Here is a 24,727-nt window from a genome sequence, read left to right as displayed (position 1 = left end):
GAGGGAGCGTGTCAAAGGAAAAGAAAGGAGAAGAGGAGAGTGATAGAGGGGGAGGCTCAGAGCGTGCGGAGGAGTAACAGGAGCGAGGCCGAGGGAGGGAGGGAGAACAGAAAGCGAGGTGGAAGAAACGGGTGACGCGGAGAGAGAGGGAAGGGAGACGGAGCGAGGGTGGAGAGGAGGGTGAGATGAGACGGTGCGTGGGGCTGTCTGGCCGAGGTAACACACCGCCCCCCCCGGTACCCGTCTGTCGACTTACTGTCATTACTGCTGGTGACAGTGGGCAGCAAGATCCCATCCTTGTACCAGGAAATGGAGGGTGCAGGGTATCCATTCCTGCTCGTGCATGTACCAATCTACAAAGCAAAGAGAGGTGAGGGGGTCAGACACGGATAACTAATGCCCCGGAGCTAACCCTCCCCCCATCAGTTAGCCACGCCCACTCGCCCACCACGTCACGTTACAGCGCCAACTCAATTCCTGTTATTCACGCACGGGATGTGGGCATCGCTGGCTGGGCCAGCATTTATTGCCCATTCCTAATTGCCCCTTGAACTGAGTATCTCACTCAGCCATTTCAGAGGGCAGTTAAGAATACTCACACGTAGGCCAGACCCACATAAGGACGGCAGATTTCCTTCCCTAAAGAGGACATTAGTAAACCAGACGGGTCTCTCTGACAATTGTTAGATCTAATTCCCAGATTTTTTAAATTGAATTTAAAATTTTACCCTCTGCCGGGGCAGGATTCGAACCCAGACCTGATCCTGGGCGTCCAGGTTACTTATCTAATGACAATACCATTCCCCTTTACTCAACACCTTACCCTTTAGAGGCAAACCCTGCTGTGGACACGGGAAATAGCAGCCGCTAGAGGCCACTCAGCCCATTGAGACAACCTCCCCCCATTCACTACCATCATGGCTGACCTTCCACCTAAACTCCAATTTCCCACACTCTGTGCCTGGACGGCACGGTGGCACAGTGGTTAGCACTGCTACTTCACAGCACCAGGGACCCGGGTTCGATTCCGGCCTCGGGGTCACTGTCTGTGTGGAGACTGCACATTCTCCCCGTGTCTGCGTGGGTTTTCCTCCGGGTGCTCTGGTTTCCTCCCACACTCCAAAGGTGTGCCGGTTAGGTTGATTGGCCAGGCTAAATTGCCCCTTAGTGCCAGGGGGACGCGCAGACTAAATATGTGAGGTTACGCGGGTAAGGCCTGGTAGAATTGTTGTCTGTGCAAGCTCGATGGACCAAATGGCCTCCTTCTGCACCGTAGGGATTCTATGATTGGAAATAGGCTTATATCAACACTGCGATGAAGTTACTACGAGAATCCCCTAGTTGCCACACTCTGGCGCCTGTTCGGGCACGCTGAGGGAGAATTTAGCATCTAGCCAGCATGCCTTTCGGACTGTGAGAGGAAACCAGAGCACACCCACGCAGACATAAGAACATAAGAACATAAGAAATAGGAGCAGGAGTAGGCCATCTAGCCCTTCGAGCCTGCCCCGCCATTCAATAAGATCATGGCTGATCTGTCGTGGCTCAGTTCCACTTTCCCGCCCTCTCCCCATAACCCTTAATCCCCTCTCTTATCAAAAACCCATCAACCCGCGTCTTCAAAATATTTAGCGAGGCAGCCTCCACCACTTCAACGGGCAGAGAATTCCAGAGATTCACCACCCTTTGAGTGAAGAAGTTCCTCCTCAACTCCGTTCTAAACTGCCCCCCCTTTATCTTGAGGTTGTGCCCCCTAGTCCTATTGTCTTTTTTGAGCGGGAAGAGTCTCTCCACCTCTATCCTATCCATCCCATTCATCATCTTATACGTCTCAATGAGATCTCCCCTCGTTCTTCTAAACTCTAACGAGTACAAGCCTAGTTTATTCAGCCTCTCCTCATAGCTCAATCCCCTCAACTCCAGTATCAGCCTAGTAAACCTCCTCTGCACTCCCTCCAGGGCCAAAATATCCTTGCGCAGGTGCGGCGCCCAAAACTGCACACAGTACTCCAGCTGCGGCCTCACCAGTGCCCCATACAGCTGCAGCAAGACCTCCCTACTTTTATATTCAATCCCCCTCGCTATGAAGGCCAGCATCCCATTTGCCTTCCTGACCACCTGCTGCACCTGCAAGCTGGGAGAATGTGCAGACTCCGCACAGTCAGTGACTCAAGCCGGGAATCGAACCCGGATCCCTGTGAGACAGCAGCGCTAACCCACTGTGCCAAACGGCCTGCCGCGTGCAATCTCGGGTCACCCTCTTACTCCCCTCCATCCATGTCTGGCCAGGTCCCTCACGGTCTGAGAGACTCCGCCAGGCGTGGTCAACCCCTCTCCCTCTGATATCGGAGACAGCCAGAGCTTGAAAGCGTTCCGAGCCTAGGGGGGTGCGGGCCAGAGTCTTGCCTTACCTCAGACGGGTCCCGCTCTGTCACTGATAAGATAGCTCGGTTATAGTCCACTTCAGGGTGCTGGGGGGCATCTGCAAATGATAGATAATGAGTGAGAAATCCAGGGCAAATAAAGACTTTAACCTGTTGAATTAGTGTTTCAGAGTGAACAACTATCAGCCATTCGGAAATTCCAGGAAGGCTGGAATTAGGAATCCGAACACAACACTACCAAGTGTGCCCCGAACAATGTTATACCACCCCTACCACCCTGGCAATCAAACAATGCTGGGGTCAATAGTTCACTTCCAAATTAAAATGAAATTCAACATTTTTTTTCTGAGCCAGATGTACACGTCTTAAACACCCATGAAAAGAAAGTTCTGCCAAAGTTTTTTGACTCGTACTCATCAGGAAACAGGAGCATGTTTAGGACAAAGCTTCCCCAACCGATTGGCACCCCCTCCACAAGCATCCACTCCCCCCATCACCGATGTACAGTGGCAGCCGTGGGTACCAGCTACAAGATGCACCGCAGCGACCCACCAAAGCTCCTTTCTATTCATTCACCAGGTGTGCGTCTGTCTCAAATTGCCCCCTCGGAGGGCAGTTGAGAGTCAACCGTATTGCTGTGGCCCTGGACTCACATGTAGGCCAGACCCAGGTAGGGACGACAGATTTCCTTCCCTGAAGGAGGTTAGTGAACCAGATGGGTTTTTCCGACAATGGTTTCGCGGTCATCAGTAGATTCCTAATTCCAGATATTTTTTATTCAATTCAAATCCAATCAAAACAAATGCTGTATGTGGGATTCGTGAGCTATCGATAATCGGATTTGAACACCAACTGCACAAGTCTTATTGATGGTTACGATAAGGCCAAGCATCAAAGCATGATGGTTAATATTGTTCAGATAATGCTAAGATTGCAGTGTTACTCACGCTGTAGCCCAGTTACTCAGTTGCGGATAGGGAACTGAGATTAGGAGCAGGATTTTCCACCCTGGCTCACCTTGAAACTGGAAAATCCGAGTTCAGCGGACCTTTTCACGTTCCACCCCTCTCCCACTCCGATTCCCGTGGCGGGTGGGACAGTAAGATTCATCCTCAGTTATCTGAGGTCAAGTTTTACACTCTCAATTGTATGTGGGACCAGGGTCAAAGGATTTATTTTTTTATTTTGAATGAATATATGTCAGAAGTATAGAGATATGGGTAGCACGGTGGCACAATGGTGAGCCTCTCACAGCTCCAGGGGCCCAAGTTCAATTCCTGGCTTGGGTCACTGTCTATGCAGAGTCTGCACATTCTCCCCGTGTCTGCATGGGTTTCCTCCGGGTGCTCTGGGCTTCCTCCGAAGGACGTACTGGTTAGGTGGGCTGGCCATGCTACATTCTCCCTCACTGTACCCGAACAGGCACCGGAGTGTGGGGACTAGGAGATTTTCACAGAAACTTCATTGCAGTGTTAATGTAAGCCTACATGTGGTAAGTAAATTAACTTTATTCAATTGTATAACCAACTGATAAATGTTAGCTGAGTGTCCGAATGCCACAGCATGTCAAGATGTAGAATATAGAACCCTACAGTGCAGAAAGAGGCCCTTCAGCCCATCGAGTCTGTACCGACCACAATCCCACCCAGGGCCTATCCCCATGCATTTACCCGCTAATCCCTGTAACCTACACATCCCACGGGCAATTTTAGCATGGCCAATCAACCTAACCCACACATCTTTGGACTGTGGGAGGAAACCAGAGCACCCAGAGGAAACCCATGCAGACACGAGGAGAATGTGCAAACTCCACACAGACAGTGACCCAAGCTGAGAATCGAACCCAGGACCCTGAAGCTGTGAAGCAGCAGTGCTAACCACTGGGCTACCGTGCTGCCCATAATGTAGGTCCACCTGTTAATGGAAAGCTAAAGAAGGGACCTCTTTTCAATTCATTCATAGGACATGGGTGTCAGCGGCTGGCCAGCATTTATTACCCATCCCTAGTTGCCCTTGGAGGATAGTTGAGAGTCAACCACATTGCTGTGGTGTCACATATAGGCCAGACTAGGTAAGGACAGCAGATTTCCTTCCCTAAAGGGCATTAGTGAACCAGATGGGTTTTTCCGATGACGGTTTCATGGTCATCAGTAGATGCTTAATTCCAGATATTTTTTATTGAATTCAAATTCCACTGTCTGCCGTGGCACGATTCGAACCCAGGTCCCCAGAACATTAGCTGAGTTTCTGGATTAATAATCTAGCGATAATACCACAAGGCCATCACCTCCCCTTGACCTCTGCCCGCCTAAATGTTGTGACATGTTACATCTGCATGAGGGTTATTAATAGGACGGGCAGATTGCGACATTGTGGAAAATGGCTAATGCCTGCAGACTCAGGAAATGTGCAAAACTAAAAGGGGGAAATGCGAATTTGGAACAGCTGTACACTCAGCCTCTCGAGTCTCCTCCGCCACTCAATGAGGTCACGTCTGATCTCCCTGTGGCCTCAACTGCACCTTCCTGACTACCCTCTGCGCCCTTTAACTCCCCCTAACTTCGTCTTAAAAAGAAATAGTCGCCGGAGAGGGGGAGAGAGATCTCCACAGGCAAATGACCCTCTGAGAGAAAAACACTCCCCTCATCTCCATCTCTAACTGCAGCGGTACGGTGGCACAGTGGTTAGCACTGCTGTCTCACAGCACCAGGGACCTGGGTTCGATTCCCAGCGTCTTCCCTGCTACTGTCAGACTTTTGAATGGACCTACCTCGCACTAAGTCGATCTTTCTCTACACCCTAGCTATGATTGTAACACTACAGTTTGCACTGATCCTTTCCTTTTCTATGAATGGTATGCTTTGTCCGTATAATGTGCAAGAAACAATGCTAATACATGTGACAATAATAAATCAAACCAAATCAAAGTCACCATCTGTGCAGAGTCTGCACATTCTCCCCGTGTCTGCGTGGGTTTCCCCCCACAGTCCAAAAGATGCGCTGGTTATGTGCATTGGCCATGCTAAAGTCTCCCTCACTGTACCCGAACAGGCGCCGGAGTGTGGCGACTAGGGGATTTTCACAGTAACTTCATTGCAGTGTTAACGTAAGCCTACTTGTGACACTAATGAACAAAGTTAATGGGAGAACCCTTCTTTTTAAAACAGTGCCCGCAACTCCCGTTTTGTTCTGATTGCTCCCACGGGATGGTGGGGGGTGGGATAAGATCCCATCAGGGTCTGAAGAGTTTCCGGAAGGTCACTTCTCATTCTTCTAAACTCCAGATGGAGGCCCAACTTGTCCAATCTTCCCTCGTAAGACAAACTCCTTCATGAGCCAAAGGATATTTTTTTTTGTTCAATCCCTGGGACATGGGTGTCGCTGGCTGGCCAGCATTTATTGCCCATCCCTTGTTGTCTGAAGGTAGTTGAGATTCAACCACATTGCTGTGACTCTGGAGTCACATGTAGGCCAGACCAGGTAAGAATGGCAGATTTCCTTCTCTGAAGGACATTGGGGTTTTTCCGACAAGCGACAATGGTTTCATGGTCATCAGTAGATTCTTAATTCCAGATATCTTTATTGAATTTAAATTCCACCAGCTTTCAAGTTTTATTTATTAATGTCACAAGTCGCCTTATGTTAACACTGCAATGAAGTTACTGTGAAAATCCCCTAGTCGCAACACCCTGGCGCCTATTCGGGTACACTGAGGGAGACTTTAGCATAGCCAATGCACCCAACCAGCACGTCTTTTGAACTGTGAAAACAGCGCCAGCTACCCAGGTTCGATTCCCAACTTGGGTCACTCCATATGCGGAGTCTGCATGTTCTCCCTGTGTTTGTGTGGGTTTCCTCTGGATGCTCCAGTTTCCTTCCACAGTCCGAAAAGTGTGTGGCGCTCCGGAACATGGCAACTAGGAGAATTTCATAGTAACTACATTGCAGTGTTAACGTAAGCCTCACTTGTGACTAATAAATAAACTTTAATTTTAACTTTTTACCGACTCTGAAAATCTTTGGGTTGTGTAGAATGGGAAGGGGTTTGATCCATTGGGATTGTGTAGAATGGGAGTGAATGGGAAGGAGTTTGATCCATTGGGATTGTGTAGAATGGGAGTGAATGGGAAAGGGTTTGAACCATTGGAATTGTGTTCAATGGAAATGAATGGGAAGGGGATTGATCCTTTGGAATTACATAAATTGGGAATGAATGGAAAGAGGATTGATCCATTGGAATTTGGTAGAATGGGAGTGAATGGGAAGAGGTTTGATACTTTGGGATGAGGTAGAATGGGAGTGAATAGGAAAGAGTTTGATCCATTGGGATTGTGTAGAATGGGAATGAATGGGAAGGTGTTTAATCTATTGGGATTACGTACAGTGGGAGTGAATGGGAAGTGGTTTGATCCATTGGGACTGTGTAGAATGGGAAGGGGTTTGATCCATTGGGACTGTGTAGAATGGGAAGGGGTTTGATCCATTGGGATGGTTCAGAATGGGAAGGGGTTTGATCCATTGGGATGGTGTAGAATGGGAAGGGGTTTGATCCATTGGGATTGTGTAGAATTGAGAGGGATTTGATCCATTGGGATGGTGTAGAATGGGAAGGGGATTGATCCATTGGGATGGTGTGTGGTGTAAGCCTCCCCCTCAGTCTCCTGACCAGCCACAAGCCCAGGCTGCTCTAGAATCTACACAGTAACATGGAGGCTACCCCCATGCCTTGGCCCGAGTGACAGTCCAGCCTCTCGGTTGATCCATTGGGATGGTGTAGAATGGGAAGGGGGTTGATCCATTGGGATTGTGTAGAATGGGAAGGGGGTTGATCCATTGGGATTGTGTAGAATGGGAAGGGGGTTGATCCATTGGGATGGTGTAGAATGGGAAGGGGTTTGATCCATTGGGATTGTGTAGAATGGGAAGGGGGTTGATCCATTGGGATTGTGTAGAATGGGAAGGGGTTTGATCCATTGGGATGGTGTAGAATGGGAAGGGGGTTGATCCATTGGGATTGTGTAGAATGGGAAGGGGTTTGATCCATTGGGATTGTGTAGAATGGGAAGGGGTTTGATCCATTGGGATGGTGTAGAATGGGAAGGGGATTGATCCATTGGGATGGTGTAGAATGGGAAGGGGGTTGATCCATTGGGATGGTGTGTGGTGTAAGCCTCCCCCTCAGTCTCCTGACCAGCCACAAGCCCAGGCTGCTCTAGAATCTACACAGTAACATGGAGGCTACCCCCATGCCTTGGCCCGAGTGACAGTCCAGCCTCTCGGCTTGCCGAGCGTTCCCTCACCAAATACTCGCAGCTCGGTCTTTCCTTCCTGACTTCCCGCTGCGCCGGCGACGACCTGGCACAGGAAGGTCTTCTCATCCATCAGCTGCACCCGGCTGATGGAGAGGGTGTCATCGTCGTCCATGGTTACGCGGTCACTGTAGTCCGTGGCGGGGTCCGTCACAACGCTGGTGGCATCTTTGTACGCAATCCGTGTTCGCTGTCCATTTTTATTTACCTATGTGGGAAGGGAGGGAGGGAGGGGTGGATGGGGGGGGTGGAGAGAAGGGATTTGGGCAAAAGAGAAAGACGTATTAACATGCTACGTCTCTGAGTGACGCTGTGCCTTCTGCTGAATAAAATCCTCCTGAGACATTTTTCCTAACCCCCAAGTAGCCGAGCGATATGTCCAATAACGAAAATACTTCACGCTGATGTCAGTCTGAAGGAATTTCTTGAAGGAGGAGGGAGAGAGGTGGAGAGGATTAGGGAGGGAATTTCAGAGATTCGAGGCCCCTCCATGCAGCTGAAGGCAATGACCACCAATGGCGGAGCGATGGAAACTGGGGGATGTTCAAGAGGCCAGAATTGGAGGAGCGCAGAGATCTCGGAGGGTTGTCAGGGCTGGAGAAGGTTACAGAGATAAAGAGGGCTCTAAGGGCTGGAGGAGGTTAAAGAGATTGGGAGGGTTATAGGGACTCGAGGGGGTTACAGAGATAGGGAGGGGTGTAAGGGCTGGAGGAGGTTACAGAGATAGGGAGGCTTTTAGAGGTTGGAGGAGATTACAGAGATAGGGAGGGGTGTAGAGGCTGGAGGTTACAGAGGTAGGGAGGGTTGTAGGGGTTGGAGGAGGTTAAAGAGATAGGGAGGGTTATATGGGCTCGAGGAGGTTACAGAGATAGGGAGGGCTATAGGGTCTGGAGGAGCTTAAAGAGATGGGGAGGGGTGTAAGGGCTGGAGGGAGTTACAGAGATAGGGAGGGTTGTAGGAGCTGGAGGAGGTTACAGAGATAGGGAGGGGTGTAGGGGCTGGAGGAGGTTACAGAGATAGGGAGAGTTATAGGTTCTGGAGGCGGTTACAGAGATAGGGAGGGTTGTTGGAGCTGGAGGTAACAGAGATAGGGAGGGTTATAGGGTCTGGAGGTGGTTACAGAGATAGTGAGGGTTATAGAGGCTGGAGGAGGTTACACAGATGGGGGGGGGCTGTAGGAGGTTACAGGGATAGGGAGGGTTATAGAGGCTGGAGGAGGTTACACAGATGGGGGGGGTGTAGGGGCTGGAGGTTACAGAGATAGGGAGGGTTTTGGGGGCTGGAGGAGGTTACAGAAACAGGGAGGGTTGTAGGGGCTGGAGAAGGTTACAGGTATATAGAAGGTTGTGGGGCTGGTGGGGGTTACAGATTAAGGGAGGGTGACAGGGGCTTACACCTGCCCCCAGCACAGCTCAGAAAGACAATGCCGCCCTGGGCGAGCCTGAATGCCAGCCTGACGGGCTAACCGGGTTCCCAGTGAGGGTGAGGCAGGTGGGGGGGGGTTGGCGAGGCGGGGGGGAGGGAGTGGTTGAGGGGAGTGCTGGATGAATGAATTTAATCACGAGTACAGTGTAGATGAATGAGGCTGATAATCACGTGTTGATTCAGGAAGGTCATCTCATTGTGCTGTTTGAGATGGTTAGAGGGTTCAGTCCAGAGGGAGAAATTATTGCCCTTAGCTGGGGAGAGGCAGGTCCACAGGTCTAAGGGAGATGCACGTGACAAGTGTTTTTTTACGCAGAGAGAGGTGGGTGCCTGGAACTCACTGCTGGGGCAGGTAGTGGAAGCAGATACGATAGTGAGTTTGAGGGGCATCTTGACAAATACATGAATCGAATGGAGATACAGGCATATGGTTCCTGGAAGGGTAGGGGGCTTTAGTTCAGGCTTGGAGGGCTGAAGGGCCTGTTCCTGTGCTGTAACTTTCTTTGTTCTTTGAATGCAGAGTTGGCTCCTGATCTCTGAGGACAAAGGCCGTTTCCTGTTCCATTCGTCCAGGCCTCTCGGTCACTTCCTCCTGGACCTAGCCTCACCCCTCTCTCCCCTCCCTCTCCCCAGCGAAGTCCCCCCCCCGCATCCCTCGAGACGCCGACTCCCCTCGCCTCCCGAGCCCTGTTGAAACGTACCACGAACCATTCCACCATCACGTTGCCGGTGGAGCCGGTGATGGTGTGGGTGCAGGGGATTTTCACCGGCTTTCCCACCTCGGCGTCCACCTGCCCTGGAACGGAGAGAACCACGGAGCCCAGGCACCCTGCAGCGGAAAGAGAGAGAGAGATTGGCGTCAGGGCCACAATGCAACGGGAGTGCCAATGTTCACGGGCGGTTCACTGAGGATCCCGTTGCCTGGCAACAGGCCCCGCCCAGATCCTACCCAGCAAGCTTATCTGCCATTGGCTGCCCGGTCTACACCAATCAGAGAGCAAACAAACCCTTCACCAACTATGGGTTGATCGGAGACCATCGAACGGTCAACAAATTGACTCCGGAAGTAGTTGATCCTAAAACATTGAATGTATTCAAGAGGCAGCGGGATAGAGCATGGGATCAAAGGTCATGGAGATAAAGCAGGATTGGGCTGTTGAGTTGGTCAATCAGCCATGATGGCGGTGAATGGTGGAGTAGGCTCGAAGGGCCAAATGGCCTCCTCCTGCTCCTATCGTCTACGTTTCAATTTTTAATCCTTGAAGACAATGAGAACGCAATGTCATTCTTAAAATGTTCCCGTTCTTCCCAGTGAAGCTCACCTTCAGTCATGTCTCAGGAATTAGACAATCATTCCGGGATATCCCGGGAAAACACTAGCAACCCTTCAACGGTCAGAGTTCCAGACGCTGATCAGTGGGAAATATTTTGCCTCGGAGTCACATGGTTCTGGGTTCGAGTCCAGTAAAAATTGAGCCCTCGATTGAGGCTGACTTTCCCAGTGACAGGACTGAAGGAGTGCCGCACTGTCAGAGGGTCAGTACTGAAGGAGTGCCGCACTGTCAGAGGGTCAGTGCTGAGGGAGTGCCGCACTGTCAGAGGGTCAGTACTGAGGGAGTGCCGCACTGTCAGAGGGTCAGTACTGAGGGAGTGCCGCACTGTCAGAGGGTCAGTACTGAGGGAGTGCCGCACTGTCAGAGGGTCAGTACTGAGGGAGTGCCGCACTGTCAGAGGGTCAGTACTGAGGGAGTGCCGCACTGTCAGAGGGTCAGTGCTGAGGGAGTGCCGCACTGTCAGAGGGTCAGTGCTGAGGGAGTGCCGCACTGTCAGAGGGTCAGTACTGAGGGAGTGCCGCACTGTCAGAGGGTCAGTACTGAGGGAGTGCCGCACAGTCAGAGGGTCAGTACTGAGGGAGTGCCGCACTGTCAGAGGGTCAGTGCTGAGGGAGTGCCGCACAGTCAGAGGGTCAGTACTGAGGGAGTGCCGCACTGTCAGAAGGTCAGTACTGAGGGAGTGCCGCACTGTCAGAGGGTCAGTGCTGAGGGAGTGCCGCACAGTCAGAGGGTCAGTACTGAGGGAGTGCCGCACTGTCAGAGGGTCAGTACTGAGGGAGTGCCGCACTGTCAGAGGGTCAGTACTGAGCGAGTGCCGCACTGTCAGAGGGTCAGTACTGAGGGAGTGCCGCACTGTCAGAGGGTCAGTGCTGAGGGAGTGCCGCACTGTCAGAGGGTCAGTGCTGAGGGAGTGCCGCACTGTCAGAGGGTCAGCACTGAGGGAGTGCCGCACTGTCAGAGGGTCAGTACTGAGGGAGTGCCGCACTGTCAGAGGGTCAGTACTGAGGGAGTGCCGCACTGTCAGAGGGTCAGTACTGAGGGAGTGCCGCACTGTCAGAGGGTCAGTACTGAGGGAGTGCCGCACTGTCAGAGGGTCAGTACTGAGGGAGTGCCGCACTGTCAGAGGGTCAGTACTGAGGGAGTGCCGCACTGTCAGAGGGTCAGTACTGAGGGAGTGCCGCACTGTCAGAGGGTCAGTGCTGAGGGAGTGCCGCACTGTCAGAGGGTCAGTACTGAGGGAGTGCCGCACTGTCAGAGGGTCAGTGCTGAGGGAGTGCCGCACTGTCAGAGGGTCAGTGCTGAGGGAGTGCCGCACTGTCAGAGGGTCAGTACTGAGGGAGTGCCGCACTGTCAGAGGGTCAGTACTGAGGGAGTGCCGCACTGTCAGAGGGTCAGTACTGAGGGAGTGTTGCATGCGTGTGGTTGTGTATGTATTTATGAGAATGTGTGTTTATGTGTGGGTGAGTGTGTGTGTGTGTGTGTGAGTGTTTGAGTGTGTTTGAGTGTACGTGAGTGTCTGTGTTTGTGTGTGTGTGTGTGTGTGCGAGGGGGAGCGAGGGGAGTGTGTGAGGGAGTGTGTCAGTGGGAGAGACAGAGTCAGACACACAGACAGTATAATTCTCCACTGTGGAAGCAGTGTGACTGATCCTGCCTGAGTGAGTTACAAGGGGAACCCTGTCTGAATTGTAACTAAACACATCAGACAAAGTGCGAGTGACGGCAGGGATACAGAGAGATCAGACAATGTGACAGAGAGGAGATGTCGAGTGCCCAGGAGGCAGCAATTGGGATGAAAGCTGTCACACTGAAAATTCTCAGTGACACTGGCTCTGATCTTCCTACTTATCCCTGCTCCTCCCCAACCATCCCCCCACCCCGCACTCTCCCAGGTAGCAGATCCCATCCGTCTGAAGCCTCTTTCTCTATTAGATTTAATGAGTTGGGAGTTGTTGTGATTATTTCCTGACAATTATCCCAGTCTCCGCCTGTTCCATCTCCAGACTTAGGGGCTGCAAGAGAGGGTGAATGTGAAAGTGTGTGAGAGAGAGTGAGTGTGAAACTGTGTGACAGAGTGTGGGGAAGTATGAGAGGGTGTGTGAGACAGCATGAGAGAGTGAGACGGAGTGAGAGAGTACGAGAGATTGAGTTTGACTGTGTGTGTGAGAGTGTGTGTGTGTGAGATTGAATTTGATTGTGTATGTGAGTGTGTGTGAGACTGTGTGAGAAAGTGAGTTTGATTGTGTGTGTGAGAAAGTGAGAGAGTGAGATTGAGTTTGAGTGTATGTGTGAGAAAGTGAGAGTGAGAGTGAGTTTGATTGTGTGTGTGAGAAAGTGAGAGAGTGAGATTGAGTTTGAGTGTGTGTGTGAGAAAGTGAGAGAGTGAGATTGAGTTTGAGTGTGTATGTGAGTGTGTGTGAGATTGTGTGAGAGAGTGAGTTTGATTGTGTGTGTGAGAAAGTGAGATTGAGTTTGAGTGTGTGTGAGAAAGTGAGAGAGTGAGATTGAGTTTGTGTGTGTGTGAGAAAGTGAGAGAGTGAGAGTGAGTTTGATTGTGTGTGTGAGAAAGTGAGAGAGTGAGATTGAGTTTGAGTGTGTGTGTGTGAGAAGGTGAGAGAGTGAGATTGAGTTTGACTGTGTGTGTGAGAAAGTGAGAGAGTGAGATTGAGTTTGAGTGTGTGTGTGAGAAAGTGAGAGAGTGAGATTGAGTTTGAGTGTGAAAATGAGAATGTGAGAGACTGAGTTTCATTGTGTCTTTGTAAGAAAGTGTGTGTGAGAGCGGGAGAAAATGTGTGAGAGTATGCGAGAGGCAGAGGGAGATTGTACAACAGTGTGTGTGTGTGTGAGAGAGAGTGGGAGAAAGTGGAAGGCAATGTGTGAGAGTATGTGAGAGACAGAGAGAGTGTGTGTGTTCGAATCAGTGCATGAGTTTGTCTCACTTTGTGGCTTATCCACTGTTTGAATGTTGCTGTACAGATATCCTTATATATTTATCGCTGTTCTGATTCTGCAATCTCCCCCTCCCCAGCTGCTCTCTATTGGAGCTGGTGTCCCAGTTTGAAAATGATTCCTGTGGCTCTCCTCCTCAGCTGTTTAATCATCCTGTCACCAGCGTCTGTGTGTCTTCACTGTCTGAATCAGTCTTCGCACAGCACACCCAAACCTCCTCCCCTCCAGCCCCCACTGCCTAAACACACACACACACGCTCTCTCTCACACACACACACACAGACACACATACTCTCTCTCTCACACACACACACACACACTCTCTCTAACACACACACGCTCTTACACACACACAGACACACACGCTCACACACAGTCACATAACACTCTCTTTCACCCACACACACACATCTCTCGGATACATATGGACAATCCTGGATATTGGCTGCCAGTGTCAATATGAGGCAGTCACTAATAAATCCAATGGGGAATTCAGGAGAACATCATTTCCACAGGAAATGGACAGAATGTGGGACTCGCTCCCACAGGGAGTGGGGAGAATGTGGGACTCACTCCCACAGGGAGTGGGGAGAATGTGGGACTCGCTCCCACAGGGAGTGGGGAGAATGTGGGACTCACTCCCACAGGGAGTGGGGAGAATGTGGGACTCGCTCCCACAGGGAGTGGGGAGAGTGTGGGACTGGCTCCCACAGGGAGTGGGGAGAATGTGGGACTGGCTCCCACAGGAAGTGGGGAGAATGTGGGACTCGCTCCCACAGGGAGTGGGGAGAATGTGGGACTCGCTCCCACGGGGAGTGGGGAGAATGTGGGACTCGCTCCCACAGGGAGTGGGGGAGAATGTGGGACTCGCTCCCACAGGGAGTGGGGAGAATGTGGGACTCGCTCCCACGGGGAGTGGGGAGAATGTGGGACTCGCTCCCACAGGGAGTGGGGGAGAATGTGGGACTCGCTCCCACAGGGAGTGGGGAGAATGTGGGACTCACTCCCACAGGGAGTGGGGAGAATGTGGGACTCGCTCCCACGGGGAGTGGGGAGAATGTGGGACTCGCTCCCACAGGGAGTGGGGGAGAATGTGGGACTCGCTCCCACAGGGAGTGGGGAGAATGTGAGACTCGCTCCCACAGGGAGTGGGGGAGAATGTGGGACTCGCACCCACAGGGAGTGGGGAGAATGTGAGACTCGCTCCCACAGGGAGTGGGGGAGAATGTGGGACTCGCACCCACAGGGAGTGGGGAGAATGTGAGACTCGCTCCCACAGGGAGTGGGGAGAATGTGGGACTCGCTCCCACAGGGAGTGGGGAGAATGTGGGACTCGCTCCCACAGGGAGTGGGGAGAATGTGGGACTCGCTCCCACAGGGAGTGGGGAGAATGTGGGACTCGCTCCCACAGGGAGTGGGGAGAATGTGGGACTCGCTCCCACAGGGAGTGGGGAGAATGTGGGACTGGCTCCCACGGGGAGTGGGGAGAATGTGGGACTCGCTCCCACGGGGAGTGGGGAGAATGTGGGACTCGCTCCCACGGGGAGTGGGGAGAATGTGGGACTCGCTCCCACGGGGAGTGGGGAGAATGTGGGACTCGCTCCCACGGGGAGTGGGGAGAATGTGGGACTCGCTCCCACAGGGAGTGGGGAGAATGTGGGACTCATTTCCACAGGGAGTGGGGGAGAATGTGGGACTCATTTCCACAGGGAGTGGGGAGAATGTGGGACTCATTTCCACAGGGAGTGGGGAGAATGTGGGACTCATTTCCACAGGGAGTGGGGAGAATGTGGGACTCGCTCCCACAGGGAGTGGGGAGAATGTGGGACTCGCTCCCACAGGGAGTGGGGAGAATGTGGGACTCGCTCCCACAGGGAGTGGGGAGAATGTGGGACTCACTCCCACAGGGAGTGGGGGAGAGTGTGGGACTCGCTCCCACAGGGAGTGGGGGAGAATGTGGGACTCACTCCCACAGGGAGTGGGGGAGAATGTGGGAGTCGCTCCCACAGGGAGTGGGGAGAATGTGGGACTCGCTCCCACAGGGAGTGGGGAGAATGTGGGACTCGCTCCCACAGGGAGTGGGGGAGAATGTGGGAGTCGCTCCCACAGGGAGTGGGGAGAATGTGGGACTCGCTCCCACAGGGAGTGGGGAGAATGTGGGACTCGCTCCCACAGGGAGTGGGGAGAATGTGAGACTCGGTCCCACAGGGAGTGGGGAGAATGTGAGACTCACTCCCACAGGGAGTGGGGGAGAATGTGGGACTCGGTCCCACGGGGAGTGGGGGAGAATGTGGGACTCGCTCCCACGGGGAGTGGGGAGAATGTGGGACTCACTCCCACGGGGAGTGGGGAGAATGTGGGACTCACTCCCACAGGGAGTGGGGAGAATGTGGGACTCGCTCCCACAGGGAGTGGGGAGAATGTGGGACTCGCTCCCACGGGGAGTGGGGAGAATGTGGGACTCGCTCCCACAGGGAGTGGGGAGAATGTGGGACTCGCTCCCACAGGGAGTGGGGAGAATGTGGGACTCGCTCCCACAGGGAGTGAGGGAGAATGTGGGACTCGCTCCCACAGGGAGTGGGGAGAATGTGGGACTCGCTCTCACAGGGAGTGGGGAGAATGTGGGACTCGCTCCCACAGGGAGTGGGGAGAATGTGGGACTCGCTCCCACAGGGAGTGGGGGAGAATGTGGGAGTCGCTCCCACAGGGAGTGGGGAGAATGTGGGACTCGCTCTCACAGGGAGTGGGGAGAATGTGGGACTCACTCCCACAGGGAGTGGGGGAGAATGTGGGAGTCGCTCCCACAGGGAGTGGGGAGAATGTGGGACTCGCTCCCACAGGGAGTGGGGAGAATGTGGGACTCACTCCCACAGGGAGCGGGGGCAATGTGGGACTTGCTGCTGCTGTCAGACTTTTGAATGGACCTACCTTGTATTAAACTGACCTTTCTCTACACTCGAGCTTTGACTGTATCACTAGATTCTGCACTCTGCTTTCTTTCTGTTTGCAGGGTATGCTTTATCTGCGCAAGTTTTTCATTGTATTAATGTGACAATAACAAATCCAAATCAAAGTAAAACCAAACCAGCAAGGTCAAAGCACTGGGACCTTGAAGCAAGTGTCAGAGACAAGACAGCTGACTCATTCACACAATGTTTGAGTGATGCCAAATACTGTAGTACAGTGGACAAAATACAGCCTGATTCTGAAATCACAGGAGCAGGGAGCTTGTCACAAGGCACTGATACACGGCGTGACTCACACAACAACAACTGGCATTGATTGAGACCCTTAAACACTGCAAATCCTCCCAACCGTTAGAAGTAGCCATTATCGAAGACAGGACAAACAGTGCCCAAGACACAGTTGGCCAAAAGCTTGGGCAAAAAGGAAGGTTTTGACAAGACTCTGAAAGAGGAGAGAATGGTGGAGAGGTTAATCTGAATTCTGGAGCTTAGACCCCCACTGCTCCCCCACCCCAAGGCAGCTGAAGGCACGGCTGCCAATGGCGGAGTGATGGGAATCAGGGGGATGTTCAAAAGGCCAGAATTGGAGGAAGTTTGCCCGTGCTGGAGGAGGTTACAGAGATAGGGAGGGGTTGTAGGGGCTGGAGGAGGTTACAGAGATAGGGAGGGGTGTAGGGGCTGGAGGAGGTTACAGAGATAGGGAGGGTTGTAGGGGCCGGAGGAGGTTACAGAGATAGGGAGGGGTTGTCGGGGCTGGAGGAGGTTACAGAGATAGGGAGGGGTGTAGGGGCTGGAGGAGGTTACAGAGATAGGGAGGGGTGTAGGGGCTGGAGGAGGTTACAGAGATAGGGAGGGGTGTAGGGGCTGGAGGAGGTTACAGAGATAGGGAGGGGTGTAGGGGCTGGAGGAGGTTACAGAGATAGGGAGGGGTGTAGGGGCTGGAGGAGGTTACAGAGATAGGGAGGGGTGTAGGGGCTGGAGGAGGTTACAGAGATAGGGAGGGGTTGTAGGGGCTGGAGGAGGTTACAGAGATAGGGAGGGTTGTAGGGGCTGGAGGAGGTTACAGAGATAGGGAGGGGTGTAGGGGCTGGAGGAGGTTACAGAGATAGGGAGGGGTGTAGGAACTGTACGAGGTTATAAAGATAGGGAGGGTTGTAGGGGCTGGAGGAGGTTATGGAGATAGGGAGGGTTGTAGGGTCTGGAGGAGGTTTCAGAGATAGGGAGGGGTGTAGGAACTGTACAAGGTTATAAAGATAGGGAGGGTTGTAGGGGCTGGAGGAGGTTACGGAGGGTTGTAGGGGCTGAAGGAGGTTACAGAGATAGGGAGGGTTGTAGGGACTGGAGGAGGTTACGGAGGGTTGTAGGGGCTGAAGGAGGTTACAGAGATAGGGAGGGTTGTAGGGGCTGTACGAGGTTATAAAGATAGGGAGGGGTGTAGGGGTTGGAGGAGGTTACAGAGATAGGGAAGGTTGTAGGGGCTGGAGGAGGTTATGGAGATAGGGAGGGGTGTAGGAGTTGGAGGAGGTTACAGAGATAGGGACGGTTGTAGGGGATGAGGATGAGAAAAGTCAGCAGAGCAGATACGGGTGAAGTTATGAGTTGGGATGAATTGTTGTGCACAGAGGGTGGGGAAAGGACTCTGATCAACTCATCAAGTTTGTTTTGAACGTTGATGCTGTGTCTGCAACTATTAATCACCGGTGTCTGAGAGAGAGAGAGAGAGACGGGGGGAGGGAGGGTGATAATTTCCCCGGGTTCCCTGTCCCCTGCAGAGTACAGCAGCCCCGCTGGATATCAGACACAGGCTCAGGGCTGGGCACTCAGTGTGTAAGGAGATACAGTTCAGTGTCCATGAAAAGAGAAGTGATTTCCTGAGGAACGGAAAAGGGGGAATGATCCGGGAAGTGTACCTGGGAAGGGCAGAGGTCACATTCTGTGTTTCAAACTAAAAGGAAAAGATAAAGTAACACACTGCGAGTTTATCGAAAGTGATGTTGCCGTGCCTACCCAAGCCTTAGTAGCACCCCAGTGACATCGCTCTTGAAGCGAGCACACAACCTCTTAAATATATAGCAGAGGAGATTGGAGAAGATGAGAAAGAAGTGGGTGAAAGTGTTAAAGATGTCTGGGCGGTGGGGGAGTGGGGTCAGCGGGCTGAGGCAGAGCTACGACAGGGCAGCTCGGACTCCAGCCGTCAAACCCTGGAGGAGGGTCATCTCAGGGTAGGGGACTCACAAGGCAAGGGCATACACAATGAACAGTGCCACACTAGGAAGTACAGAGGACCAAAGAGACCTTGCCTTTAGCAGCCGAGTCACTGAATATAAGAGGAGGGAGGTTATGAAGGATCTGTATTAAACGCTGGTTAGACCACAACTAGAGTATTGTGTGCGGTTCTGACCTCCACACTGGAGGGAGGAGGTGATTGCGCTGGTGAGGATGCAGAGGAGATTCACTAGAGGCACCACGGTGGCACAGTGGTTAGCACTGCCACCTCATAGCGCCAGGGACCCAGGTTCAATTCTGGCCTCGGGTGAAATGTCGTTGCGAAATTTGCACATCCTCCCCGTGCCTGCGTGGGTTTCCTCCCGCTGTCTAGCAGGGTAAATATGAGGGGTGATGGGAAGAGGGTGTGGTCAGTACAGACCTACGGGCCGAATGGTCTCCTTCTATCACTTGAACTGCCGTAGCAGACAAAGCGAGGGTGAGTGCTAGGAGATTGGATTGGAAATAGATTGGTGTTTGATAGCCAGCACAGACCTGATGGGCCAAAGGGCCTCCTTTTGTGCTGTAAAATTCCTCGACTGTGTGACCCTCCAGTGAACAGCGAGCAACATGTTCAAAACAGCAAGGGGGGGGGGCGGTGGTGGAACCTAACACATACCCATCGAGGGGCGACATGTCAACAAATACCAGCCAGGATGGCCACACGGAATCCTCGCCAACCCCTGTGAGGCGCAGAACCGGTCCGGCAAAACGTTCCTTCGCCACCCTTTGCCTTGCAAGCCACGCGGCGACGCCACACTCGGTCAAATTGCCCACTTTCCAGCACAAGGTGGAGTTGGGCCAATGGGAAACTGCCGCATGGGCCTCAGTTCAGGCGCAGGGCTGCTCTTCAAACTCTCCCCACCCACTTCTGGTGGTGGTGGTGGGGGGGTGGCATTAAGATTGGGGGGGGGGGGGGGGTGCAGAATTTGCGGTTCAGCATTGCTTGGAGAGTGTCAGTAGGCCGAGGAGGAGGCCAGCCAGCGGATCGTTCACTCCCTCCCTCCGTCATCTCTCCCTGTACGCGCTCCGCTGGAGACGTGGCTATCGGAGCAGAATGACCCGGGCTGATTTATTTGTTCCAAGTCAGAAGAAAAGGACGGTTCCCTCATGCATGATGGTGGGTGAGGGGGTGGGGGGGGAGGGGTGGGTGGGGTGGGGGGGGGGGGGGTGGTGGGGCGGGGGGGCCTTCACTCCTCCCCTGCACCACACCCCAATCCCGTAACTCTCCACCCCCTATACCTTGACTTTAAGGGAAAGCCTGCGCAACAGGCCTTGCGCTGCTCAAATCGCCACGGTAACCAGGGAGGGCCCAGGTACCGGGGCCTACGCTGGGAGAATTGGGGGCCTAACTTTGATTGTGTGATGTTTTCCCCCTTTGTAGAACATCGAGACGCGAGACACTGGAGGCTCAGACAGCGAGGCAACCTTTAATTTAGACCTATTTTTAAAAAATAGGTAAACCGCGACTGATTTATACCACATCAAAGCCTTCTTCAAAAGGCTTTTCTTTTCACCTCCAGCCTCCGACTCTTTAGTTCTTTTTTCTTTGGAAACACACCCATTTGGTTTTTTCAAAAAAGAATAATATTTACCTATTCTGAGCAGGTGTTACCCTCAATTCTCACCCTCCACCACAACTCATTGACATTCTTCCGGCCTGTAATCCTTTCAGACTCAAAGCAACCATAAATTAAGGTTTTAAATCTCCACCTTTCCTCCTTCCAGCCAGGATTAAGTTTAAGACTCCCGGATTCAGTTACTTGTGCTATTCCAGAGGGAAGGCCAACAAGAGAACCAGTCCCTTCTTCTCCCGAGGCCTTTGATTTAACCCTCCCTGATGTCTCACTCCCAGTCACTCCCTCTAGACACTCCTCGAGCCCCTCACTTTATCACTCCCAGTGTCTCACCCCAGTCACTCCCTCCAGATGCTCCCAGAACCCCTCGATTCATCACTCCTGGTGTCTCACTCCCAGTTACCAAAAGATATAGGTGCAGAATGAGACCATTCGGCCCATCAAGTCTGCTCTGCCACTCCACCACGGCTGATAAGTTTCTCAACCCCACTCTCCGGCCTTCTCCCCGTAATCTTGGATCTCTTACCAATCGACAACCTATCTATCTCCGTCTTTAATGCACTCAGTGACCTGGCCTCCTCTGTGGCAATGAATTCCACAGATTCACCACCCTCTGGTTGAAGAAATTCCTCCTCGTTCGGTTCTAAAGGGTCGTACCCTTAACTCGGAGGCTGTGCCCTCGGATCCAAGTTACCCCCTCCAGACCTTCCCTGAACCCCTCAAGCTATCACTGCCAGTGATTGAGTCGTAGAGATAGACGGCGCGGAGACAGGCCCCACGGCCAAATCGTCCATGCCGACCAGGTTTCCAAAACTGAACGAGTGCCGTTTGACTGCGTTTGGCCCATGTCTATACCTTTCCCATTCATGTACCTGTCCAAATGTCTTTTAAATGTTGCTATTGTATCCACCCCCTCTGGCATCTCATTCCAGACACTCATCGCCCCTCTGTGTGGCAAAGTTGTCCCTCAGGTCCCTTTTAAATCTCACCTTAAACCTACGGCCTCTAGTTTCGGACTCCCCTACCCTGGGGAAAGGACCTTTGCTATTCACCTTATCAATGCCCCTCATGATTTTATAAACCTCTATAACGCCACCCCTCATCCTCCCACACTCCAAGGGGAAAAATATCCCAGCCTCTCGCAATAATTCAAACCTTCCAGTCCCGGTAACATCCTTGTAAATCTTTTGTTAAAGTTTATTAGTGTCACAAGTAGGCCGACATTAACACTGCAATGAAGTTGCTGTGGAAATCCCCCAAGTCGCAACGCTCTGGCCCCTGTTCAGATACGCTGAGGGAGAATTTAGCACGGCCAACGCACCCCTAACCAGCACATCTTTCGGAGTGTGGGAGGAAACCGGAGTACCCGGAGGAAACCTACGCAGACGCGGAGAAAGATGCAGACTCTGGATAGGCAGGGATCCAAGCCGGGAGTCGAGCACGGACCCCTGGCGTCGTGAGGCAGCAGTGCTAACCACTGTGCCATCATGCCACCCCACACCCTTTCAATGGTGGGCAGCACGGTGGGCACAGTGGTTAGCGTTGCTGCCTCACAGCGCCAGGGACCCCGGGTTCGATTCCCGGCTCGGGTCACTGTTTGTGCGGAGTCTGCACATTCTACCCGTGTCCGCGTGGGTTTCCTCCGGGTGCTCTGGTTTCCTCCCACACTCCAAAGATGTGCGGGTTAGGTGGATTGGCCGTGCTAAAATGCCCCTGAGTATCCAAAGATGTGTGGGTGGGTGGATTGGCCACACTAAATTGCCCCTTAATTGTCCAAGATATGCGGGTTGGGTGGATTGGCCACACTAAATTGCCCCTTAATTGTCCAAGATGTGCGGGTTGGGTGGATTGGCCACACTAAATTGCCCCTTAATTGTCCAAGATGTGCAGGTGGGTGGATTGGCCACACTAAATTGCCCCTTAATTGTCCAAGATATGCGGGTTGGGTGGATTGGCCACACTAAATTGCCCCTTAATTGTCCAAGATGTGCGGGTTGGGTGGATTGGCCACACTAAATTGCCCCTTAATTGTCCAAGATGTGCGGGTTGGGTGGATTGGCCACACTAAATTGCCCCTTCGTGTCAGGGGAGTTAGCCAGGTAAAAATGTGGTGTTACGGGGATGGGGCCTGGATAGGATTGTGGTTGGTCCATGCTTGATGGGCTGAATGGCCTCATTCGGCACTGTAGGGATTCCGTGATTGAATTCTATGATTCATTTTCACAACATCCTTCCTATTATTTAAAACACTTGCCGAGCCCCTCGATTTCTCACCGCTTCTGGACACTGGGGGCCCCGTCGCAGCGACAGAATCGCGACGGGAATACACGGTAAAAGTTCCAGCACCTCACCGAGGCTCCCAGTGAGGTGAATGGTGCCCACGGCGTGAAGGTGCCCAGATAGGGAATGAGAATAAAATTGTCCTCCAACCACCCCCCCACCACTGCCTCGCCCTGTCCCCCCGAAGGCCGTGCGGGCCTACTGCAAAAGCCTGCAGGTTGCTAGGGAGCCCGGATCCGATTGTGAAGCATACTGTAGTCAAATTGCCGGCCCACTGCATCCCTTCCATGTTTAGCCAGGCTGGGCACTGCTCAGTGGCTGGCATTGCTGGCCAGGGGCCCTCTCCGCACCGTCTGGTTTAGCAGGTGGGGGGGTTACGAGATGAAGCAATACCGGCCAACAAGGCACAGACACTGTGGAAAATAGCTGGGTGAGTGTCTGCAGCAACACCTGGAACTGACTCCAATTAAATCCCGCTCTCCGCCTGGCTCTGCAGGCGAGGAATTCTCTCCAGGGGCAACTCACAAGACCCAACCTGCCCGATCGGAGCTGGGCGAGCCGCAGACAAACTCTCCCGGCTCTGGGATGGAGGTGGGATCCGGGCTGGGAGCAGGACAAATCAGCCCTGCCTACTGCCCACATCACCCTCCTGTAGATCGCAGCAAGAACAGGGAGGGGGAGAGAGGGGGGGGACAGGGAGAGAGAGGGGGGGGGACAGAGAGAGAGGGAGAGTGGGGGAGAGAAGAGAGAGAGGGAGAGGGGGGGCAGAGAGAGAGAGAGTGGGAGAGAGAGGGGACAGAGAGAGAGAGAGAGGGAGAGGGGGGGCAGAGAGAGACAGAGTGGGAGAGAGGGGGAGAGAGAGAGGGGACAGAGAGAGAGGGAGAGTGGGGGAGAGAGAGAGAGAGGGAGGGGGGCAGAGAGAGAGTGGGAGAGAGAGGTGGGAGAGAGAGAGGGGGGGACAGAGAGAGAGAGAGAGGGAGGGGGGGACAGAGAGAGAGAGAGAGACAGAGAGAGAGAGAGAGGGAGGGGGGGACAGAGAGAGAGAGAGAGGACAGAGAGAGAGAGAGAGGGAGGGGGAGAGAGAGAGAGAGAGAGAGAGATAGGGAGGGGAGAGAGGAAGGGGACAGGGAGAGAGAGAGGGGGACAGGGAGAGAGAGAGGGGACAGGGAGAGAGAGAGAGGGAGGGGTGAGAGAGAGGGGACAGGGAGAGAGAGAGAGATGGAGAGTGGTGGGAGATAGAGAGAGAGGGACAGAGAGAGAGAGGGGACAGAGAGAGAGAGGGGACAGAGAGAGGGGACAGAGAGAGAGGGAGAGTGGGGGGGAGAGAGAGAGAGGGGGGAGTGAGAGGGGACAGAGAGATAAGAAGAGAGGGGAGAGAGACAGGGGGAGGGGGAGAGAGACAGGGGGAGGGGGGAGAGAGACAGGGGGAGGGGGAGAGGAGAGAGACAGGGGGAGGGGGGAGAGAGACAGGGGAGGGGGAGAGAGACAGGGGGAGGGGGGAGAGAGACAGGGGAGGGGGGAGAGAGGGACAGGGGGAGGGGGGAGGGAGAGGGGGAGGGGAGAGAGACAGGGGGAGGGGGGAGAGAGACAGGGGGAGGGGGGAGAGAGACAGGGGGAGGGGGGAGAGAGACAGGGGAGGGGGGAGAGAGACAGGGGAGGGGGAGAGAGACAGGGGGAGGGAGAGAGACGGGGGGGGGGAGAGAGACAGGGGGAGGGGGAGAGAGGAGAGAGAGAGAGGGGGAGAGAGAGAGAGAAAGAGAGACAAGGAGGGGGGTGAGAGAGGGGGACAGAGAGAGAGAGAAACAGAGAGAGATGGGGGGGGGAGAGAGAGGTGGGGAGGAAGAGAGAGAGAGGAGGACAGAGGGAGAGAGAGAGAAAAAGAGAGTGTGAAGAGAGAGAGGGAGAGAAAGAGTGTGAGAGACAGAGTGCAAGAGAGAGAGAGAAAGAGGGAGGGAAAGTGTGTGAGAGAAAAAGAGGGAGAGAGAGAGTGTGAAAGAGAGAGAGGGAGAGAGAGTGTAGGAGGGAGATAGGGAGGGAGAGAGTGTGTGTGCGAGAGAGAGAGGGGGAAAGAGAGTGAGAAAGAGTGTAAGAGAGAGAGGGAAAGAGTGAGAGAGGAGAGAGTGTGAGAGAGGAGGAGAGAGAGTGACAGAGAATGTGAGAGAGAGAGTAAGAATGAGAGAGTGTAAGAGAGAGAAAGTGTAAGAGAGAGAGGGAGAGAGTGAGTGTGTGAGCGAGGGGGAG

General features: G+C 53.3%; 1 protein-coding gene across 3 annotated transcripts in view; it reads right to left on the bottom strand.

Annotated features, from left to right (window-relative positions):
• Positions 1–24,727, bottom strand: part of LOC145337606 (basal cell adhesion molecule-like) — a 125,284-nt gene that overhangs the window by 46,975 nt on the left and 53,582 nt on the right. For 2 of the 3 annotated variants that reach the window (XM_080182401.1, XM_080182400.1), the window contains exons 2-5: positions 9,820–9,947; positions 7,685–7,901; positions 2,412–2,482; positions 257–353 (exon numbers count right to left, since the gene is read on the bottom strand). In XM_080182401.1, coding sequence (XP_080038527.1) covers positions 257–353; positions 2,412–2,482; positions 7,685–7,901; positions 9,820–9,947 — 513 coding nt within the window. Of the gene's footprint in view, positions 1–256; positions 354–2,411; positions 2,483–7,684; positions 7,902–9,819; positions 9,948–16,326; positions 16,361–24,727 lie in introns of those variants that run through there. The other variant, XM_080182402.1, reaches the window with a different exon arrangement.

This window comes from Carcharhinus amblyrhynchos, unplaced genomic scaffold, assembly GCF_965287045.1.
Source record: "Carcharhinus amblyrhynchos unplaced genomic scaffold, sCarAmb.v2.hapA scaffold_53, whole genome shotgun sequence".
Classification (NCBI taxonomy): domain Eukaryota; kingdom Metazoa; phylum Chordata; class Chondrichthyes; order Carcharhiniformes; family Carcharhinidae; genus Carcharhinus; species Carcharhinus amblyrhynchos.
Note: the sequence above shows the minus strand (reverse complement) of the source record. Positions and strands in the feature narration are given on the sequence as shown.